The sequence below is a fragment of the Pristis pectinata genome, chromosome 18 (assembly GCF_009764475.1).
Source record: "Pristis pectinata isolate sPriPec2 chromosome 18, sPriPec2.1.pri, whole genome shotgun sequence".
Lineage (NCBI taxonomy): Eukaryota > Metazoa > Chordata > Chondrichthyes > Rhinopristiformes > Pristidae > Pristis > Pristis pectinata.
In genome coordinates this window covers 15,448,999-15,467,135 of record NC_067422.1, presented here as the reverse complement: position 1 = coordinate 15,467,135, position 18,137 = coordinate 15,448,999, and the positions used below count along the sequence as shown (strand labels likewise).

General features: G+C 37.6%; 2 protein-coding genes across 2 annotated transcripts in view; one reads left to right on the top strand and one right to left on the bottom strand.

Annotated features, from left to right (window-relative positions):
- The window catches only part of ccdc40 (coiled-coil domain containing 40), a 106,186-nt gene that overhangs the window by 58,368 nt on the left and 29,681 nt on the right, over positions 1 to 18,137 (bottom strand). The window lies entirely within an intron of this gene.
- Positions 1 to 18,137, top strand: part of LOC127580058 (lysosomal alpha-glucosidase-like) — a 41,870-nt gene that overhangs the window by 5,022 nt on the left and 18,711 nt on the right. Inside the window, 7 exon segments of the mRNA XM_052033221.1 lie at positions 7,973 to 8,632; positions 10,470 to 10,615; positions 12,793 to 12,958; positions 15,931 to 16,027; positions 16,254 to 16,373; positions 17,308 to 17,426; positions 17,797 to 17,928. Coding sequence (XP_051889181.1) covers positions 8,063 to 8,632; positions 10,470 to 10,615; positions 12,793 to 12,958; positions 15,931 to 16,027; positions 16,254 to 16,373; positions 17,308 to 17,426; positions 17,797 to 17,928 — 1,350 coding nt within the window. The 5' untranslated portion in view covers positions 7,973 to 8,062.

Genomic DNA, 18,137 nt, shown 5'->3' with positions numbered 1-18,137 from the left:
CAGCGAGGCCCAAGATGGCGCTGGGCCTCCATCTTCCCCGAGCGACGGGGAGAACCCGCACGCAGGAAAAGTTTGACGTAGCGCATATGTCATTTCTGTTTTTGATGGGCGGGAACCGTTCCTCTTAAAAGGCCCACACGAGGCGGGAAAATAAATCAGTTTTGTTCTGCAACTCATCGACTAGTGTCTTACTTTCGTATCGCGGTAGCAGCCGCTACAAGCTGATGCATTTTGGGAGTACTAATGAGGCTAGAACATACACCATGAAAGGTAGGGTCTGGAGGAGTATCGCGGAACAGAGGCACCTTGGATTACAAGTCCACAGATCCTTGAAGATGGCAACACAGGTAGATAATGTGGTTAGGAAGCTTCTTCTCCTCTGCCATCAGATTTATGAACGGTGTACGAACCCATGAACGCTACCTCGTTATTCCTCTTTTGCACTTTTTTTGTAACTTATAATAATTTTTATGTCTTGCGCTGTACTGCTGCCGCAAAACAACAAATTTCACGACGTAGGTCAGTGATAATAAATCTGATTCTGATATGAGATACTGGCCTTTGTTAGTTGGGGCATTGAATATAGAAGTAGGAGGCTTATGCTCCAGATCTCAGCTGGAGTATTGTATGCAGCTCTGGTCACTATGCTATAGGAATGATGTAATAGCGCTGGAGAGGGTGCAGAGGAGATTCACCAGGATGTTGCCTGGGATGGAGCATTCCAGTTATGAGGAGAGACTGGGGAGGCTATGTCTGTTCTCCCTGGAGATTCAGAGTGGATATGAGTGGGCCCTTTTTCCACTCACCACTCTGGGTGAAAAAGGTCCCTCTCGCATCACCTCTGAATCTCTTTCCCTTTACCCTATATCTGTGTCCTATAGTTTGTGCACTGCCTAAGAGACTGGTTGAAGCTGGCTTGCTGACATAATTTATAAAGCATTTAGATAAGCTCTTGAATTTGTTCGGCATAGAAGGCTATGGACTTAGTGCTGGGAGATAGGTTGGTGTGGATGAGTTGGGCCAAATGGCTTGTTTCCATGCTATATCGTTCTATGACTTACGAGGTGCTTCCCAGCATCAGAGATACCATCACTTTAAAGACCCATCATTAGCTCAGAGGAAGTTAGCTTTTAAGGCACCAAAAATTAAAATTGAGTAAAACAGTGGCAGTGCTTATTGTAACTTTCTCTTAAAAGGGCTGGTCTATGTGTATCAAGGTGACAAACTCTAAATGAACATTTTATTTGATTTTGAAGGTGCTTATTGATATAATCTGTTGAGGCACTTGATGTTTCTGTGCGTCAGGACTATGAATACTGCTTTGGTAATACATCTCCAATGTTTTGAGGTGACTACTGTAGGTTGCTACCCATGTTCATGAACCTTACGGGAGGATGGAGATCACTGCCGTTTTGTAGATTCTGAGTTTGGTGTCAGGTTTGCAGTCTTGTCTTAAACATGCTTTTTCTCAATGAATTGAAGGCTATGCTGGTGCAATAATGAACTTTGTTGGCCATGTATGGATTTATTGAGAGGTGGCTCCTGATGTATACAAAACTAATCCATGACTTTCAGAGTTTCTTTTGTGGTAGGCATGGGTTCTCAGGATCTATTTACCACCTACTCTATCTCACAGGATACCTTTTACCTGTGGAGTGTCAGCTCAATTGGCCCCCTGTATATAGAACAGGTTAATGCAGGCAGGCCAATCCAAGATGACGTAGGTCATCAGTGTCTTTCTGAGGCTATTGGTTAGAATATATTGGCAAAGACCCCCAGGAGGAATGTCTACCCTTTGTTCAATAATGTTATGGAAGCTTTAACATTTTATTCAGACACAAGTTGTGTTAAATTTGTCCCTCTGACAATCTAGCATTGCTTCAGTTCCCCTCTGACAATGCAGCATTGATTCAGTTTCACACTGAATTGTCATTCTAGATGACAAGCTGAGATCACTGTTCGCAGTGAATCCTTGGATTCTAGTGTGGAGGTGAGAGTGCAAGCAGCTGAATGAAGTTGACACAAAACTGTGAAATTTAGGAACTCGTGATTAGTAATCCAGGGTTAGACCATAAAACGTAGGAGCAGAATTAGGCCATTCGGCCCATTGAGTCTGCTCCACCATTCCATCATGGTTGATTTATTTTTCCCTCTTAACCCCATTTTCCTGCTGTCTCCTCGTAACCTTTGATGCCTTTACTAATCAAGAACCTATCAACCTCCACTTTAAATATACCCAATGGCTTGGCCTCCACAGCTGTCTGTGGCAATGAATTCCAGAGATTCACCACCCTCTGGCTAAAGAAATTACTCCTCATCTCTGTTTTAAAGGGACATCCTATTCTGAGGCTGTGCCCTGTGGTCCTAGACTTTCCCACTACTGGAAACATGTCCTTTCTTTCCAGGCCTTTAATGAGGTTTCAATGAGATCCCCCCCTCATCCTTCTAATACAGATCTAACAAGGTAGAGACGGATGTATACAAAATATTAAGTAATGTTTGCAGTTGATCAGAGGAAAATTCACTAAGTTCATTAAGTATCTTGGTAAATCTTTCATAAAGTTTCTCTCACACCCCAGTAGTTTTGGAGACTGGAATTGCATAAAATACTTGAATGAATAAAATACTTAAGATTCAAGATAAACTTACTGTATCCTGCTAGCCTTATTCCCCAACAAATGTACCTCCTGATAGAAAAACAGTACTTTCTAAATTGTGAAAGCTTGCTTGCCAGATCTGACTGCCAGATAAATTTTCAAGCGTGGAAGCACTAATCAAACGTCATAAAAAAAAATAAATGTATTGTTTTACTTTTATATTGATAATTAATTGCAGCACTATTCCCCTCTTCTTAAATCTCAGATAAATTTCCTAAACTACCATGGGAATTGTGGCAATTAACCTTGAAAGGAGCAACTGAAAGAGCAGTGGAAAATCAACATAATTGGAACGCAGTGGTGTGATCAGACCTATTGTGCAAGCTTTTGGATAAGAGTTGGAATCCAATTGAAGTGATAGTCCATTCAGAAAATATTATTATTTTGTCAGACACATTCAATAATTTTGTTTGCTCTTATTGCCTTTATGTTTATTCTTTGGCTGATATTACATTTCAGATATCTTACTGGTCCCTGACAGTTAAATATCTAATGGAAAAGGATTTCATTTGTTTTCATTGCTTCAATTTCTTATATTCTTACTTTAAGATCATGTCAACTTAGATTGATACTCTTAACATAAGAAACAGCTCCGCTGTTCAATAAGACCAGGGCTGATCTTAGTGCCACTTTGCTCAACTAAATTGATATGAACTGATATCTAAAAATCTATTGATTTCTGTCTCGGACACCTTAAGCAACTGAGCCTCCAGTTCCCTCTTTGTAAAGAAGTTTCTTATTATCTCGTTGCTGGGTAGCCATCCCTTATTTTTAGATTGTAACTTCTGGTCCGAGACATGCCAGCCAGGCAGAGATTGTGTTGGTATCTATCCTGTAAAGCCCCAAAAGAGTTTTATGTATTTCACAGAGATGACCTCTGAAGTCAAGACTGTAGGTCCAGTGTGCGTAACCTCTCTTCATTTGACAAATCAGCAGTGACACATTTTACCACCACTCTTACCCTTTCTTTCCCCCCCCCCCCCCCCCAAACAGCAAACCAGGAATCAATTTAGCAAACCTTTGCTGCCCTCCCTCTATCACTGGTATTTTGTTCCTTGGTTAAGGAGACCAGATTTGCATGCAGTATGTTCTATTGGCCTATATAATTGCTTGTTACATCTGTATTATTTCAGTGATTTATGTACAAGGACACTCGGGTTGATCTGAACCCGAATGCCTTTGTACATGAGGATCTGAAGGTCTTTCACCACTTTTAAAACAAAAAATCACCTTTCTATTCTTTCCACCAAAATGGATGACCTCACAATTTTCCACATCCTTGTCCATTCACTTAACATGTCCATATCTCCCTGAAGCCTCTCTGTACCCTGCTCACAGCAGGACCCATCAGCAAACTTGAATATATTGCCTTTGATTTCTTTATCCAGATTGTTGATATTAAACATGCACAACTGCTCCCCAACACTGATCCCTATAGCACCCACTAATCACAACCTCACAACTTATAAATGGCTGGCTTATTCCTACTTGCTGTTTTCTGTTTATTAACCAATAGTTAATGTTTGCCTGTGTTTCTTCTCCAACACTTTATTGAAGGCATTCTGAAAGTCCAAATGAACCACATCAACTGGTTCATCCTCATTCAATCTGCTGGTTACAGACCCCAAAAGACTTGAAGCAGATTTGATAAATGTGATTTCTTTTTCATAAGTTTATGTTGACTCAGTCTTATTGCAGTATTTTGCTTGCTACTGATGTTAGGTTACTGGTCTATAGTTCTGTGTTGTTTCTCTTCCTTAAATGGTGGAGCTACATTTGCTACCTTCCAGTCTGTGAAAACCATTCTATAAATGCTCATGCTAGTTGGTCTGAACTCTTCATTCACATCAGACAAGTTGTTCTCTACTTTCTCCAGAAGGTGTTCGATGTCTTCCATGCAGAAAGACACAAAATATTTGTTTAATTTCTCTGCCATTTTCTTATTCCACAATATAATTTCTCCCGTCTCAGACCCACATTAGCATTAACTAATCATTTCCTTTTTGCATATTTATAGAAGCTTTTAGTCTTTTAGCAATTTATGAATCTGTGTTCAGGGATTTCCTTGCTCATCTGTTCCATTTACTTATTTAGCATTCTAAAGAACGAATGATTTGATTTTCCCCACCAAACTAAATATTGTGCATTGTTACACTGAGTTTTATTTATGATTTACCACCAAAGAAACCTGCTTGTATCATCTTGAACATTTTTGTAACCTTATACGTTGAAAGCTTGGGCAGACAGTGGTTTCAACTGCAAATTTTCTACACTATATGCATCCAGTTTATGCGTCCAATCATGGATTTGATTTGAGCATTGATCTCTGCAGGACACAACTTCTGCTTTCTGCATATCAACTAATTCTTTACCAAATGGACAGCCTTCTTTCATTGCGCAACTGATGTTTGGAATTCATCTGAAGAAACAGTATTTAGATACAGTAGGATTTATAGTTGAAGATATCCTTCCATTACTTAAACATGTATGTCATTCCTATTTTTAGCCATCTGCCATTACAATCTCAAACATTGTTAATTCAACTGAATGTTTTTAGATTTTAATTTTTCATTATAATGCCGTTTTGAATTGCAAACAGTGTGGTGTGATAACTTGACGCAAGTTGTACCTGTACATCGGGCCATTACATGTACACTGGCTCGCCATTCATGATATTCCCAAAGCCCCAATTATTTTTTGCAGCAGCTACTTCTCAAAGGCAACTAGGCCTAAGATGGTGTATCTGAGGCTTTGCGGATAGACTGTTCTGATGGCCTTTTGATAGCTTGCCGCTATCAAAGCTTTTTTTTAAAAAATAGTTCTGAAGAATTTAAGTAAATAAAAAGAATAAATAATATTCTTAAAAAATATTAAAGGATAGTAAATTAACACCTTTTATGTACTAGAAATTAATTGGAAACATTAGGATTAAGTGATTTTTAAAATAAAGCAAACCACTGGTCTGCAATTACCTTTTAGCGGGAAGTGGTACAGTAGCAATCCCCAAAAGTTGGTAGGATATATTAAAGACTTGATCTTGGGGTCCCAGGGCACAATTTCCAAAACTCGGACCCACATTGAACTGTAAGGTAATAGACTTAAAAGCTGATGGTATGGGTGGCAGATGAAACCTAATGCTGGGAAAAGTTTTGGTAAAAGAATCAGAAGGGATGATATAAACTCAAGGGCACAATACCGTAAGGGGTGTGAAAGAGAAGTCTAGGAGTATAAACTGAAGTTCATTGAAAGTGGGAGGTTGAAAAATTGGTCTAAATAGCAGGTGATCTAAGCTTTATAAATAGGGGCAGAAAGCATAAAATGCTTGATAGAAGTGTATAGGATTTAAGATTACGAGAGGGATAAATAGAGTAGATAGTCAAAATCTTTTTCCTGTAGTAGGGGTATCAAAAAGAAGAGGGCATTGGTTTAAAATGAGAGGAAAGAGTCTTAAAGGGGATCTGAGGGGTAAGTTTTTACACAGAGAGTGGTTGATAACTGGAACGTGCTGCCAGAGGAGGAATCGGATATAATTGCTACATTTAAGAAGTGAATGTGATTAGTGTAAGTGGGTGAAAAGATCAGCATGGATGTGGTGGACTAAAGGGCCTGTTTCTGTGCAGTACGACTCTATGACATTGACTATGGCACTTTTTATAACACCTGATAATGATAAAGTGATTTGGTATGAAGAAGTTTTGAGGAGTACTCATTGTGGTAAGCTTTGAAAAATGGCAGCAAATTTGCATATAACGTGTTCAACTAGGCACTGCAGTAAAGAAAGATGCTAATTTTGAATTTTCAAATTATCTGGTTTGAGAGGTAAATATTTGTCAAGACTTGGGGTTAACTTTATCAGAATAGTACCACAGGATCACATAGCCAACTGAAAGGATAGGGTCCTCTGCTCAATTCCTCATCCAGAAATCATCATCTCATTCACTGCTGTACAGTGTTGGAGCACCGGCCTGGATTTTTATGCTCAGAATTTTCTGACTCTGAGCTTAAATACCACTGCAACTGATCCAAATCACGTAGGTACTGATGATTTTTGATATTAAAAAAATTATGAAGTTTCTGGCTGAGTTGGTTTTGGGACACATTTTCTATAAAGAAATCAAGTAGATCAGGTAGATTTCTATAAAGGATTAATATATGAAGGGTCATGAGAAAGATAAGGTAGCAAGGACTAAGGTATATTAAGAGAGCTCACATGAACTTGAATATTCTTCTATAACGAGCAGTTGTCCAATAACCGAGTAATTAGAAAATCTTCTCCAGCATTGCCTTTGTTGTTATATACCAGATTTTGTAATCATTAATTAGATTATCTGCAGCTAACATTCTTTCTTTGTGAACTATCTTGAACTTTGCTTTCCTCTGCCTCTCTTGAACAGCCTTTTTTGGTTTAAAAGATCTTCCTGAAATATCTGACTTTGTAGGTTGATGGTTAGTGGTCAAGAGTCTTTGGTGATGTGTTTGCAAATTATGCAAAAATAATGAAATAAGAAGAACAACTTATTTCAGGCAGTTTAACTATTACTGACAGAAGTTGAGCAACTTGAAATATCTGTCCAAAGGTGAAATATCAAGGCTGGATTATACCAAAAAATTTGTTTTCCTGTAAAATGTACGTCTGTATACAGTCTGCGTGCTTTTTGTAATTGGTGTTCCAAATAAAGCCACTTGGTGTTATGAGTGAAAATGATGATTCTTTGATTATTTCATTGCTGAGTCAAAATTATGGCATTCTCAAACTGGTTTAATAATAATTTTAGTTTTATTATTTCTTTGTTTGGTTTTCTGAAACAAACTTTCCTTTTAACTGTTTCATTGTTGTGAATAGGACAATGAAATCTGTAGGGTTATGAAGGAGTTTCATGCAAATAAGGTCATCATTTATTATTTGAGTCTGGTTGTAATAGATATCCTGATATACCATAATGTTTACGCATGTATCAAAAATTATTCTTACTATATCAGCTAATTAGGAAAATTTCCATCAAAAATAATAAAAACAGTTATGTTGAGCCAAGAGTTACCAAATGATGACTAGATTTTCTTTTAAGACTCTATCTATTTATCGTGGTTCCACTAAAAAATAATCTGCGCTTTAAACTTTGCAGTGTCAGCTTGATTCTGTCTTTGAGTACTTCCCGGATCAATTGCACAAAAGTGAACTGTTACAATGCAAAACAAAACAACGTCATCAGACACTTTGAGCATTTTATTCTAATTTTGAAATGTTTGTTAACATTCTGATGTATTATAACCACCAAGATGCTTATTTTAAAAAATGTTTTTCTCCTATCATCTAGGCACAGATTCTAAATCACAGATTCAAGACTTTGTCTTTCCATCACATTTCCAGTACCAAGTAGAGGCCCCTTGCTTCAGGAAATTGAAGAATGGGACCCAATGGACTTGTACCTGTGACTAATTCAAGAATTCCAATAATTGCAACTCTTAAATATGGGGCCATCCTCCTTGCTGTCATTCTAGTTGGTGTGGTTATTTACCACAATTATTCCATACCTGAGTTTCTGATCACTTCTAGATATAGTTGTATGGGAAAAATTAAACTAGACTTATTGTGGCAATCTCCAAATTACAAGAATGGAACAGAAGCCTCAAAAGTGCCGAGCAAGCTGTTGTTCAGTAAGGGTCATCACAGTCACTCACACTGTGATATTGATTCAAACAGAAGGTTTGACTGTGCTTTTAATGAACGGATTGACATGGAGAAATGTCAGGCCCGTGGCTGCTGCTGGATTCCAATGGTCAGCACTATCAATAGTACTGCACCTTTCTGTTTCTTACCATCAAATTATCCTACGTACAACATGGATAGCCTTTCTCCAACCAAGACAGGCTTTACAGCTACACTAAACCGAACTGAGAAGACTTTTTTCCCAAATGACATAGGGGCACTTCAGTTGAACGTAATGTACGAGTCAGCAGGCAGACTTCATTTCACGGTAAGTAATCCTAATTAGAAAAGCTAATTTTAGTGAGGCCATGAAGATGTGTCTAGCTGTCAATATGTTAACAGAACTGATACAGCTATTATCTATCTCACTATTTTTCCAGTTGGTGTTGTAAGTAGTTATATTTGATATTTTCAACTAAAGTCAAATTATTAGATTAAGCTATTAAAAACAAATTAAAGTTAGAAGAAAATTACTGAAGTTTCCTCCATCAGATATCTTCTGCAACATTTTGCTTCTGCTTGACTAAAAGTTGATGGTTCACTGACGCTTCCGGAAATGTTTTATCTTTCCACAGTCATGCTTGAAGAAAGCCTCCAAATAAAATTAAAACAATTATTGCATTCACGGCCCACTTACACTATAAGAATATTAAGATGTCACAGACCAAATTTCTTAGGTTTGTAGATATTAATCAAATGAGTATTATTATTCACTGCTAAGGATGGCTAAGTGGATAAAATATTCTTTGTTCATCATGTCTTTTTAATTTCTATTATTCTTATTCAGAGAGTGACCATTTTGATTCTAATTTGCATGTGCATAGTTTTAATTGATTTAAGGGGAGAATTAACTTGGTTTATGTTGGTTTGCTTGAAACGAGTTAGATTTTGATTTACCTAAACCTCACTATCTGATATTTCCTCATTAAACTTCTCCTTATTAATTAACACCATCCATGTAATTCACCTCTTTCTTATTACCTCTTTGAATGATTATGCATCTATGAAGTATTTTAGCATGCTTTATATTTAAATCACTGAATAAGCAAACATTCTTTTGATTTTAAAAAATGAGGTCTTTTTTTGCTAATTTCAGATGCAGTTGTTTCAGCAATTTTCTGTCAAAAGGTTACGAGCACTTGGACTTTTTTAAATGGATGTACCCTCTGGCAACAGTCTTTATTTCAAAAAGAGAAAAGCAAACTTAATGAACTGACAAGATGCTATCATTATTGATAGGACAGATAAGTCAGAATCTTTTTCCCAGGAGTCTAAAACTTGAGGTTAATCTTAGTCTTAAAATGAGATGGGAAAAATCTAAAGGAGATCTGAGGGGTAAGTTGCTCACACAGAGGGCAGTGATTATCTGGAACGAGCTACCAGAGGCATTTAAAAGGCATTTGGACAAGTACTTGGATAGGGAAGGCATAGATGGATATGGGCAAAAAGGATTAGTATAGATAGGCATTACTGTTGGCATGGGCAAGGTGGGCCAAAAGGGCCCATTTCTGTGTTACACATTTCAATGATTCTATGTGAACAGGGGCCTGATACTTTAAGATCTGCAACAGAAGTCAAGATTGAATTCAATGGAGTATTGCCACTTACATAAAATAGATAGCAACAACTGTTAGATGCAGGGTCATTGGCTTTTCTTTTTGGAGAGATTGCTGATCTAATACATTGGTCACATGCAATGCAAATTTTTAAGAGAACTCCACTCAGTTCTTCTGCTTTTTAAAAGGTTTGTATAGTTGCCGGTCAATTCTGATATTAGATTTGTTTTGCTTTTTTTTTAGTAAAGTGACTTCCCAGAGAGCACATTCATTTAAAAATGTGGTCTTGGATGACTCTCAAATGTAATTTTCCCCCTCCTCTCTGCTGAATTAATTTCTGTCCTTAACAAAAAAATTAACCCTTTTTTTGCTAAGTTCATTGAATTATGTAGTGTTATGTTCTGAGCAGTAAACAAGTCTAATCTATTACTACATTATGAGGAAATTAATTAACTAATATTCACATCAAATATACATAATAAGCTTTACTGATTGAAGGTATATGTGGAACCTACTGTTTTTCTCTTAAGTAGATCTTGTTTCCTTCAGCTTAAGGATCCAATGAGCAAACGGTATGAAGTTCCTATTGATGTTCCAAAAGTAACTGAAAAAGCTTCAACACAGCTCTATACTGTAAGACTTTCATCCAGACCTTTTGGCATCATTATACAGAGGAAATCAAATGGCCTTGTACTGTAAGTATGTTTAGCCTATTCCCCTTGAGTATTCTTAACTGTCAAAGCTTGTACGTCACTCTGGGAGTATATTACAGTGTGTAAGAATTCATCAGATCAGAGAGAGAAGTGGAGTTTCAGGTCAATGATCTTTCATCAAACATGCAAAAAGATTGAGGTGTGGTTGGTTTTAAACAACTAGAAGGTCAGAGAAGGTGGTGATAGAAGGAAAGCTGAAAAAGGAAGATCAGTTTTAGGGTGGAAGGTAGGAAATACTGAAAGACATAGGATGATGATGCAAGGCAAAAAGAATGGTAATGGAGTGTAAAGAATTAAAGTATAAGTATAGAGGGGATGTGAAACTCCTCATTACCAACAACTGCTGTCGGAAGAAATTAGAAAGTGATTATGATCTGAAATTGTTGAACTCATTGTTAAATCTGGAACATTGTGAAGTGCCAAATCGAAAGATGAGGTGCTGTTCCTTGCAATTCTATTGAGTTTCATTAGGTCAGTATAGGAGGCCAAGGCTGGGAAGAAGAGATGCTGGTGTCTGCAATGACAGATGATCAGTTGATTGGAGAAATCACTTAGCTGAAAATTGAGGATAAGGAGATTCTTTTGTGGTTCTGGAAGGGAAAGCAAAGGATGAGAGTAGAAAGGTAGAAAGAGTGTATATTTGGTCAAAGGTCCTATCAACCACAATGGAGAGGAATCCTTGGTTACGGGAAAATGAAAGTGAATCGGAAGCATTGATATGGAGGATGACATCATCAGAACAAATTCAACATGAATGGCCATCAGGAGGTCAAGCAGCACTCAAGAAGCTCGACAACAAGCAGAGCATAGCAACCAGCTTGATAGGCATCCCATCTACAACCATTACAGAATGCACTGCAGCAACTCACCAAGACTCCTTAGACAGTTCCTTCAAAACCCATGACCTCTACCAGCTAGGCATTGGAACACCACTACCTGAAAGTTGCCCTCCAAGCCACACACCATCCTGACTGGGAAATATATCACCATTCCTTCACTATCACTGGGTCAGAACCCACACATCAAGGACAGCAGTGGTTCAAGAAGACAGCTCACCACCATCTTAAGGGCAATTAAATGCTGGCTCAGCCCACATACCTTGAATGAATATATTAAAAAAAATAGAAGAGAGGAGTAAGGATTATCTTTCCAAATTATTGACAGTTCTGTTTTTCTTCCAGAGATGCTGCTTGATCTGCTGAGTATTCTCAACATCTTCTGTGTTTTATTTCAGAAAAATAGACTCCACTCTGTTTTGCTTTTGTATTGTTGTTGAGTTGGCTGGAGATTTGTTTGGTAAACCACTAGAGGGCAGTTAAGAGTCAGAGGTAGGGATGGCGGGTTCAATTTAAAAAAACATTGAACCAGTTTGATTTTTTTTAAACAAACATCCAGCAGTTCTATGAATACCAGTCCTTTAATCCAGATTTTATTTAATTTAACTTCATTCAAGTTCTCAAACTTGCAATGGTGGAATTTGAACCTGTGTTCTCTGAATTAATGGAGCCTGGATGTGGCCAACAGTTTTGAACTGCAGGTCCTCTGTATTTTTGGTTTTTATTCTGTCCCTCCAATTTCCTGATCTTTTCATCATTGGCTTTGTACACAGTTTCAATAAAGCATGAGGACCAGCACCTCATTTATTGATTTGGCACTTTACTGCCTTCTAAATAAACACTTGAGTTCAGCAACTTCAGGCTAATAACCACTTGCCGTTTTGTTTTTAGACAGCTGCTGTTGGAAATGATTCTGTTGTTCCCACCTCTACCTTATCCAGAATCAACTTTTATTCCTTTATTTGACCCATTACCATAACATTTTTGCCTTGCAACATGGTATGTTTTGTTATTTAATTCCTCCTATCTTCTTTCCTATAACAAATTGAAGATCATTGGCCTGAAATGTTAACTCTTTCATTTTCTTTCAGATGCTACCTTGCCTGACATGCATTTCTAGCGTTTTTCACCTTTCATTTCAGGTTTCCAGCATTTGCAATATTTTGTTTTGCTTTGTATTTTATGAATGATCAGAAGTATAATACCCCGAATAGCTTTATCTGTTTAAATCAAACAGAAATCTCAATGTAATGCATAAAATACCTTGAGTTGGTATCTTGACATTTTATAAAGCATTTTTATGTTTTTGTTTTGTTTACTTAGCTTGAACACTACAGTAGCTCCATTATTTTATGCAGACCAGTTTCTGCAGATCTCTACCTCTCTTGCCACAAACCACATTTCTGGACTAGGAGAGCACATGACAAATCTGATCCTCAGTGTCAACTGGACTCGATTAACTTTCTGGAATCGTGATCAAAGCCCTAGTGTAAGTTGTCTGCTATTTTTACCAATTCCGGTAGTGGGGGTTGTAGGGTAACTTTTACAATTTCCTGATGAAACCTTAGTTACAAATAACTATTTGCATCAAAGAATGCTGGCTTGTCATAGCTGATTATTTCTCCTCCTCTGTTAAAGTCCAGTGGAAACAAGTGTAGCTTCAATAATTTTTATGCCTTTATTCATCATTGTTTTATGTGTTGGTTTTGCATTAGCTTGTAGAACTTTCCATTCTGAAATATTTCATGAAACTACTTTCAAAAATATGAAACCCTGGTCAGTGTTGTGCTTCAGGCTGATGGTATTGAAAGCCAACCTGCAGGAACCTTCCACTTCACTGGGTACCTCATACCAGTTCCTACCTACCTCACTCACTTGTCAATGTCTAATGAAAATTCTTCTGCATGTGATGAAAAGACATCATCCAGTGAGACTTCATAAAATCAACTCCCTTTTTGCTGCTGAAGAAATTGAATAGTTTACGCTGAAGATCCTGTGGCCATCTCAGATAGTGCAAGGCGTTGTTAAGACTATGCTGGGTGCCTTTTTATAGCTTGAAGTATAACCTTCCATTCTGCAGTACCTCCCCACTTCGAAATGCTGAAACTGTTTTGCTATCTGCACATCAGATGGAACTTTGGGCAGAGCTTCAGCTCATGTCCATTTTCCAGATCACCTACTTCTACCTTTTTTCATATCACCTTTTATCTAGGCCTCATCCTTGTAGTTGCTAAAACATTGATTTACACTTTCAACATCATCCTGCCCTTCTTTAAAAATGTTCTCTTTGCCATTCCTTCCAACTGCATAATCTCCAGTTTAACTTGGTCTTTGCACTCTATTCCATACCAAGTCCTGCTCACCTATCAATCCATGCTGAATTCCTTTAGTTTTATTTTTCCCCAATAATTTAAAATCTCCCTTTGGTAGTTCCAATTCTTTCTCTGCAATTTCCTAAGTCTCTCAGTTATTGGTGATGGAGCTTTTAGCTACTATGAACCTACATTCTACATTTTTCAAGTGCCTTTGACATATATTGTTTTCCATGTTTAAAAGTCTTCTCAAGGCTTCACACCTAATGGCCCACTGAATTTCATGCCACTGAGAGGCTAATATTGGATTGCTCTCTATTATTCCCTATTACTTTCGTTCATGGAAATGCCTATCTTGCTCTCTTCTTCGTGGTATTCCCAAGATAGGATTATCTACAGAATTGCAAGTGAAGTATCCAATCCCTATGCTCTGTGGCATGCATCAACATACAGCTTTGCATTAATGTGATCTGGATGTGTCAGTTTGTATTTAATAATTAGAATCTTGTTTTTGTAATACTTCCATGTTGATCTTCTATATTTACCAATTGCATTGGTACCTGGACGGTGATAATTTCAGATCTCCTAGTACAACCTATTTTCCAGTTGTTACTGAAGGAAGTACTAAAGTAATCAATGCAAAACAGGCCTGGACCCCAGCTAATCCTGCTCTACAATGGTCGGAGTGACGCCAAACAGGTTTCCACTTGTGATTGTTATTTAATTACACTGCTAGAAAGTGCACCTGTGAGTATCAAACGAGGAAAGGAAGATGTATAGTTTTAATGGGTGTTACAAACCAGCAACAAAAGAAACACACCAAGTCATGTATAAGTGTTAAAAACTACTCTATTAATAACTACTTACGATAATAAGAAAAATAAAAGTAAAAATGTTAGAATGTTAGAAGTAAAAATGTTAGATCTTAAACATTAACCCCAAAAACTAAACTCAAAGTGTTTGTGTGGCAAATTCCCAAACTCCAAGTCCAGGAATAGTTTTCAAAGTTCAGTTCAGCAAGCCATAAGGTGAAACGTGAGCAAAGGCTTCTTCAACAACCACCGTTGACTGAAGACAAAACGTAGAGAGAAAATAGAGAGTAATTACAAAATCCAAATGTTCCACTATGGAACCCAAACAACATCTCAGTGTTTACTCAGCAGTGACCACTCCACCGCATCTGCCTCACCCCGAAAGGCACTCGAATCGTGGCCGTCCACACAAATACCTGTTTCCTTCTACAGGTCAACAACAAAGTGAACTCCATTGCTTTGTTCCGAAGTATCTGCCACCCCAAAAAGTATCCGAGATGTGGCCGTCCACACAAATACCTGTTTCCCTCTACAGGTTAATGACAAAGTGGACTCCACCGGATTATTCCAAAAATCCATACGTGGATTGTAGTGACAGACACAGTTACTGTTTTTCATCCATCGATGGAGACTAGCAGGCTGGTGTCTCTTTGTCTCTCTGTCTCTTCCGAATGACTATGACTGACTGCTTCAAAAACCTCATTACGTCCTTTATCTTCTGTTGTTGTAACCACGCCGTGCACACACTATGCTCTATCTTAAAGGGACATTCACCAATAGTAACCTAGTCCATAACATGGGTCATTGTTGAATTAGCTGACAACCCTTCCTGTCTGGTTTCAACTCTTCTGTTTTTAGGTAGCCCCTTGGGGTTCAGGATGACAATGCTTCTAATCTAGTTTTGTGGGTTCTGAAGTGGTGATGAGGCCAAAGTGAGATCCCACTGCTACAGGTGGCTCGGGTGGGCAGTATCGGAGGTGACGTGCTCTGCTTCCACCATTTTTTGCTAGGTTTCTGTGTACTTCTGATGAAGATCTTTGAGGTTCTCATTGCCATGCTAATTTCCATTTTTCTCAGTCATGAGATGGTTTGGTTGATCCGGTTTTTCAAGGAGCACATTGGAAGTGATGGTGAATTTCATCATCAATGCCTGCTTTTGTTGAGAAGTGGCTCCTGAAATATAGAAAGTAGTCCAAGGCCATTTGGCTAAATTACTGAAGGGCTGCTGATGTCTCCTGAGCAAAACACAGTATGACATGCCTGCAATAAAAGTGGAGAGAAGTGTGAAACCAAGTAAGAATGTTGTACAGTCACTTACACTATCCTGTTTGCTGCAGCCAAATTCCAATTTATATGGCTCACACCCTTTCTACATGGTGATGGAAGAGGATGGGTCAGCTCATGGTGTTTTTCTGTTAAACAGTAATGCCAAGGGTAAGAAATTAACTTAACCTCATTGAATATATAAATACATTTCAGTTTGAATCTGGAGATTTGAAAGTTCTGTTTGGTATTAATCTAGTTTCGTTGTCTTTGGAAAAGTAATCATGGTTATTTTGGGCATTGTTTCATGATCACAGAGTCCATAATCCTATTTATATGATCCATCTGATGATGGTAATTATGAGGTTGTTAAATTAACAAATTTTGTTTTATCCAGATGTTTTACTCCAACCATTCCCTGCTCTAACCTGGAGGACAATTGGGGGAATTCTTGATTTTTATGTGTTCTTGGGTCCAGACCCTAAAACAGTGATCAGACAGTATATGGATGTTATTGGTAAGATTGAAACCATTATGTTACTTATGCTGAGCAAACACCTAGAATTCTCACACACATACATAATTCTAGACTTCAACCTTCTGATTATGGTGCAGCAATGTTTGATTTTTTTTATATATATGTAATTTGAAAAATACCATCTGGTTATGTATAATTCATCTTAAAGATGAATTCATTGTAAAAATGTTTTTTGGTAGACATGATTAAAAAATTTGCGTAGTTGAATGTTGAAAAATAAGTAAATAGGAACAGGACAGCTAATATTAAAGACTGATAATTTGCTTTTCCTCAATTAAAAAATGGTGTTAGAATTCTGTTGTGGGATTTTTTTTCTGTGCTCAAACTACAGGTGCTTTGGATTTTGTACCCCTCTCTGAGTAAACTTAAGATTTTGAGGGCATTTTAGTGTTATTTGTGCGATTCCACATGGGACTGAATTGAAACAGCCCAAATACGTCTTGAGTAGTAACATCACAGCCAATATACAAAACTCTTTAATGTCAGCAGTCAAGGCTGGATTTGAACTATTTTCTAGAGCAATCATGTCAATATTTACCCATCTATTTTACCCACCTTCATCCTTTCTCTACTCTATCTGTCCTTCAACATTAAACTCTGATCTTGTCCGTCTTCACAGCTAGATATAAAATATTCCTTCATGAAGAAGGCAAATGGAGTGCTCCCCAGTCTCCTGGCCAATGTTCATTCCACAACCACTGTTACAGTAAATTAATTCTCATTATTTTATGGTTGTTTGGGTAATCTTGCTGTATGCAAATTGTTTGTTATGTTTTCAACGTACAACATTGATTATACCTAATAAATGGTAATGAATTGGCTGCAGCAAGTTGCAAAAAGTACTAAATGAATCCATTGTTTTTCTTTTGATTTTAGCTCTACCTTGCATAACATCTTGTACATTATTGTGTAGGTTATCCATTAATGCCACCATACTGGAGTCTAGGATTCCATTTATGTCGGTGGGGTTACTGGAGCACCAACATCACCCGGCAGGTTGTGGAGAACATGACTAGAGCTTGCATGCCTCAGGTGAGCATACAAAGGTGAAAGATCATCTTCTATTGAAAGAGAGCCTGATCTTGTAAAATAAAAGAACCTTGCAAAGAACTGCTGCAGGATGTGAGCACTAGACTTTACTAACATAGTTAGATGAATAGATTGAGTAATTAATCTATTAGATGGTACAGGATGGCATTTTCCCTCCAAGTGCTATCCAGTCAGACTCAAATGCATGCCATTTAACTATTTAAATGGTATACATTTAATCTGGATACACAAGAATAAATAGTGTGGCTCAATATGTAGGGAAAAGAATGAGTATGTGTCTTGCCCTTCTGCATTACTCATCATCAGCCAGACATGGAATTGTTCATGTTGTTGAAGATTTTTCTTTCTACAGGACGTACAATGGAATGACTTGGATTACATGGACAAGAAAAAAGACTTCACTTACAACAGGCAGTACTTTGGAGACTATGCACAGATGGTGGAAGAGTTTCATCAAAAGGGCTTGAAATATGTCATGATTGTGGTAAGAAGAAAAATGCTCACATTATTCAGAAGTCAAAAAGTAGTTGATCAAATTGATTTGATTGCTAATGTTAACAGAACATTTTTATGTTTGACAAAGTTGAGCAAAGAATATACACTGGTATATCTGAAATGGGGAAAAAAATGCATTGTATATCAGCAGATCGGGCATTGTCCATGGAAATAGAAACCAAGTTAACATTTCAAGTT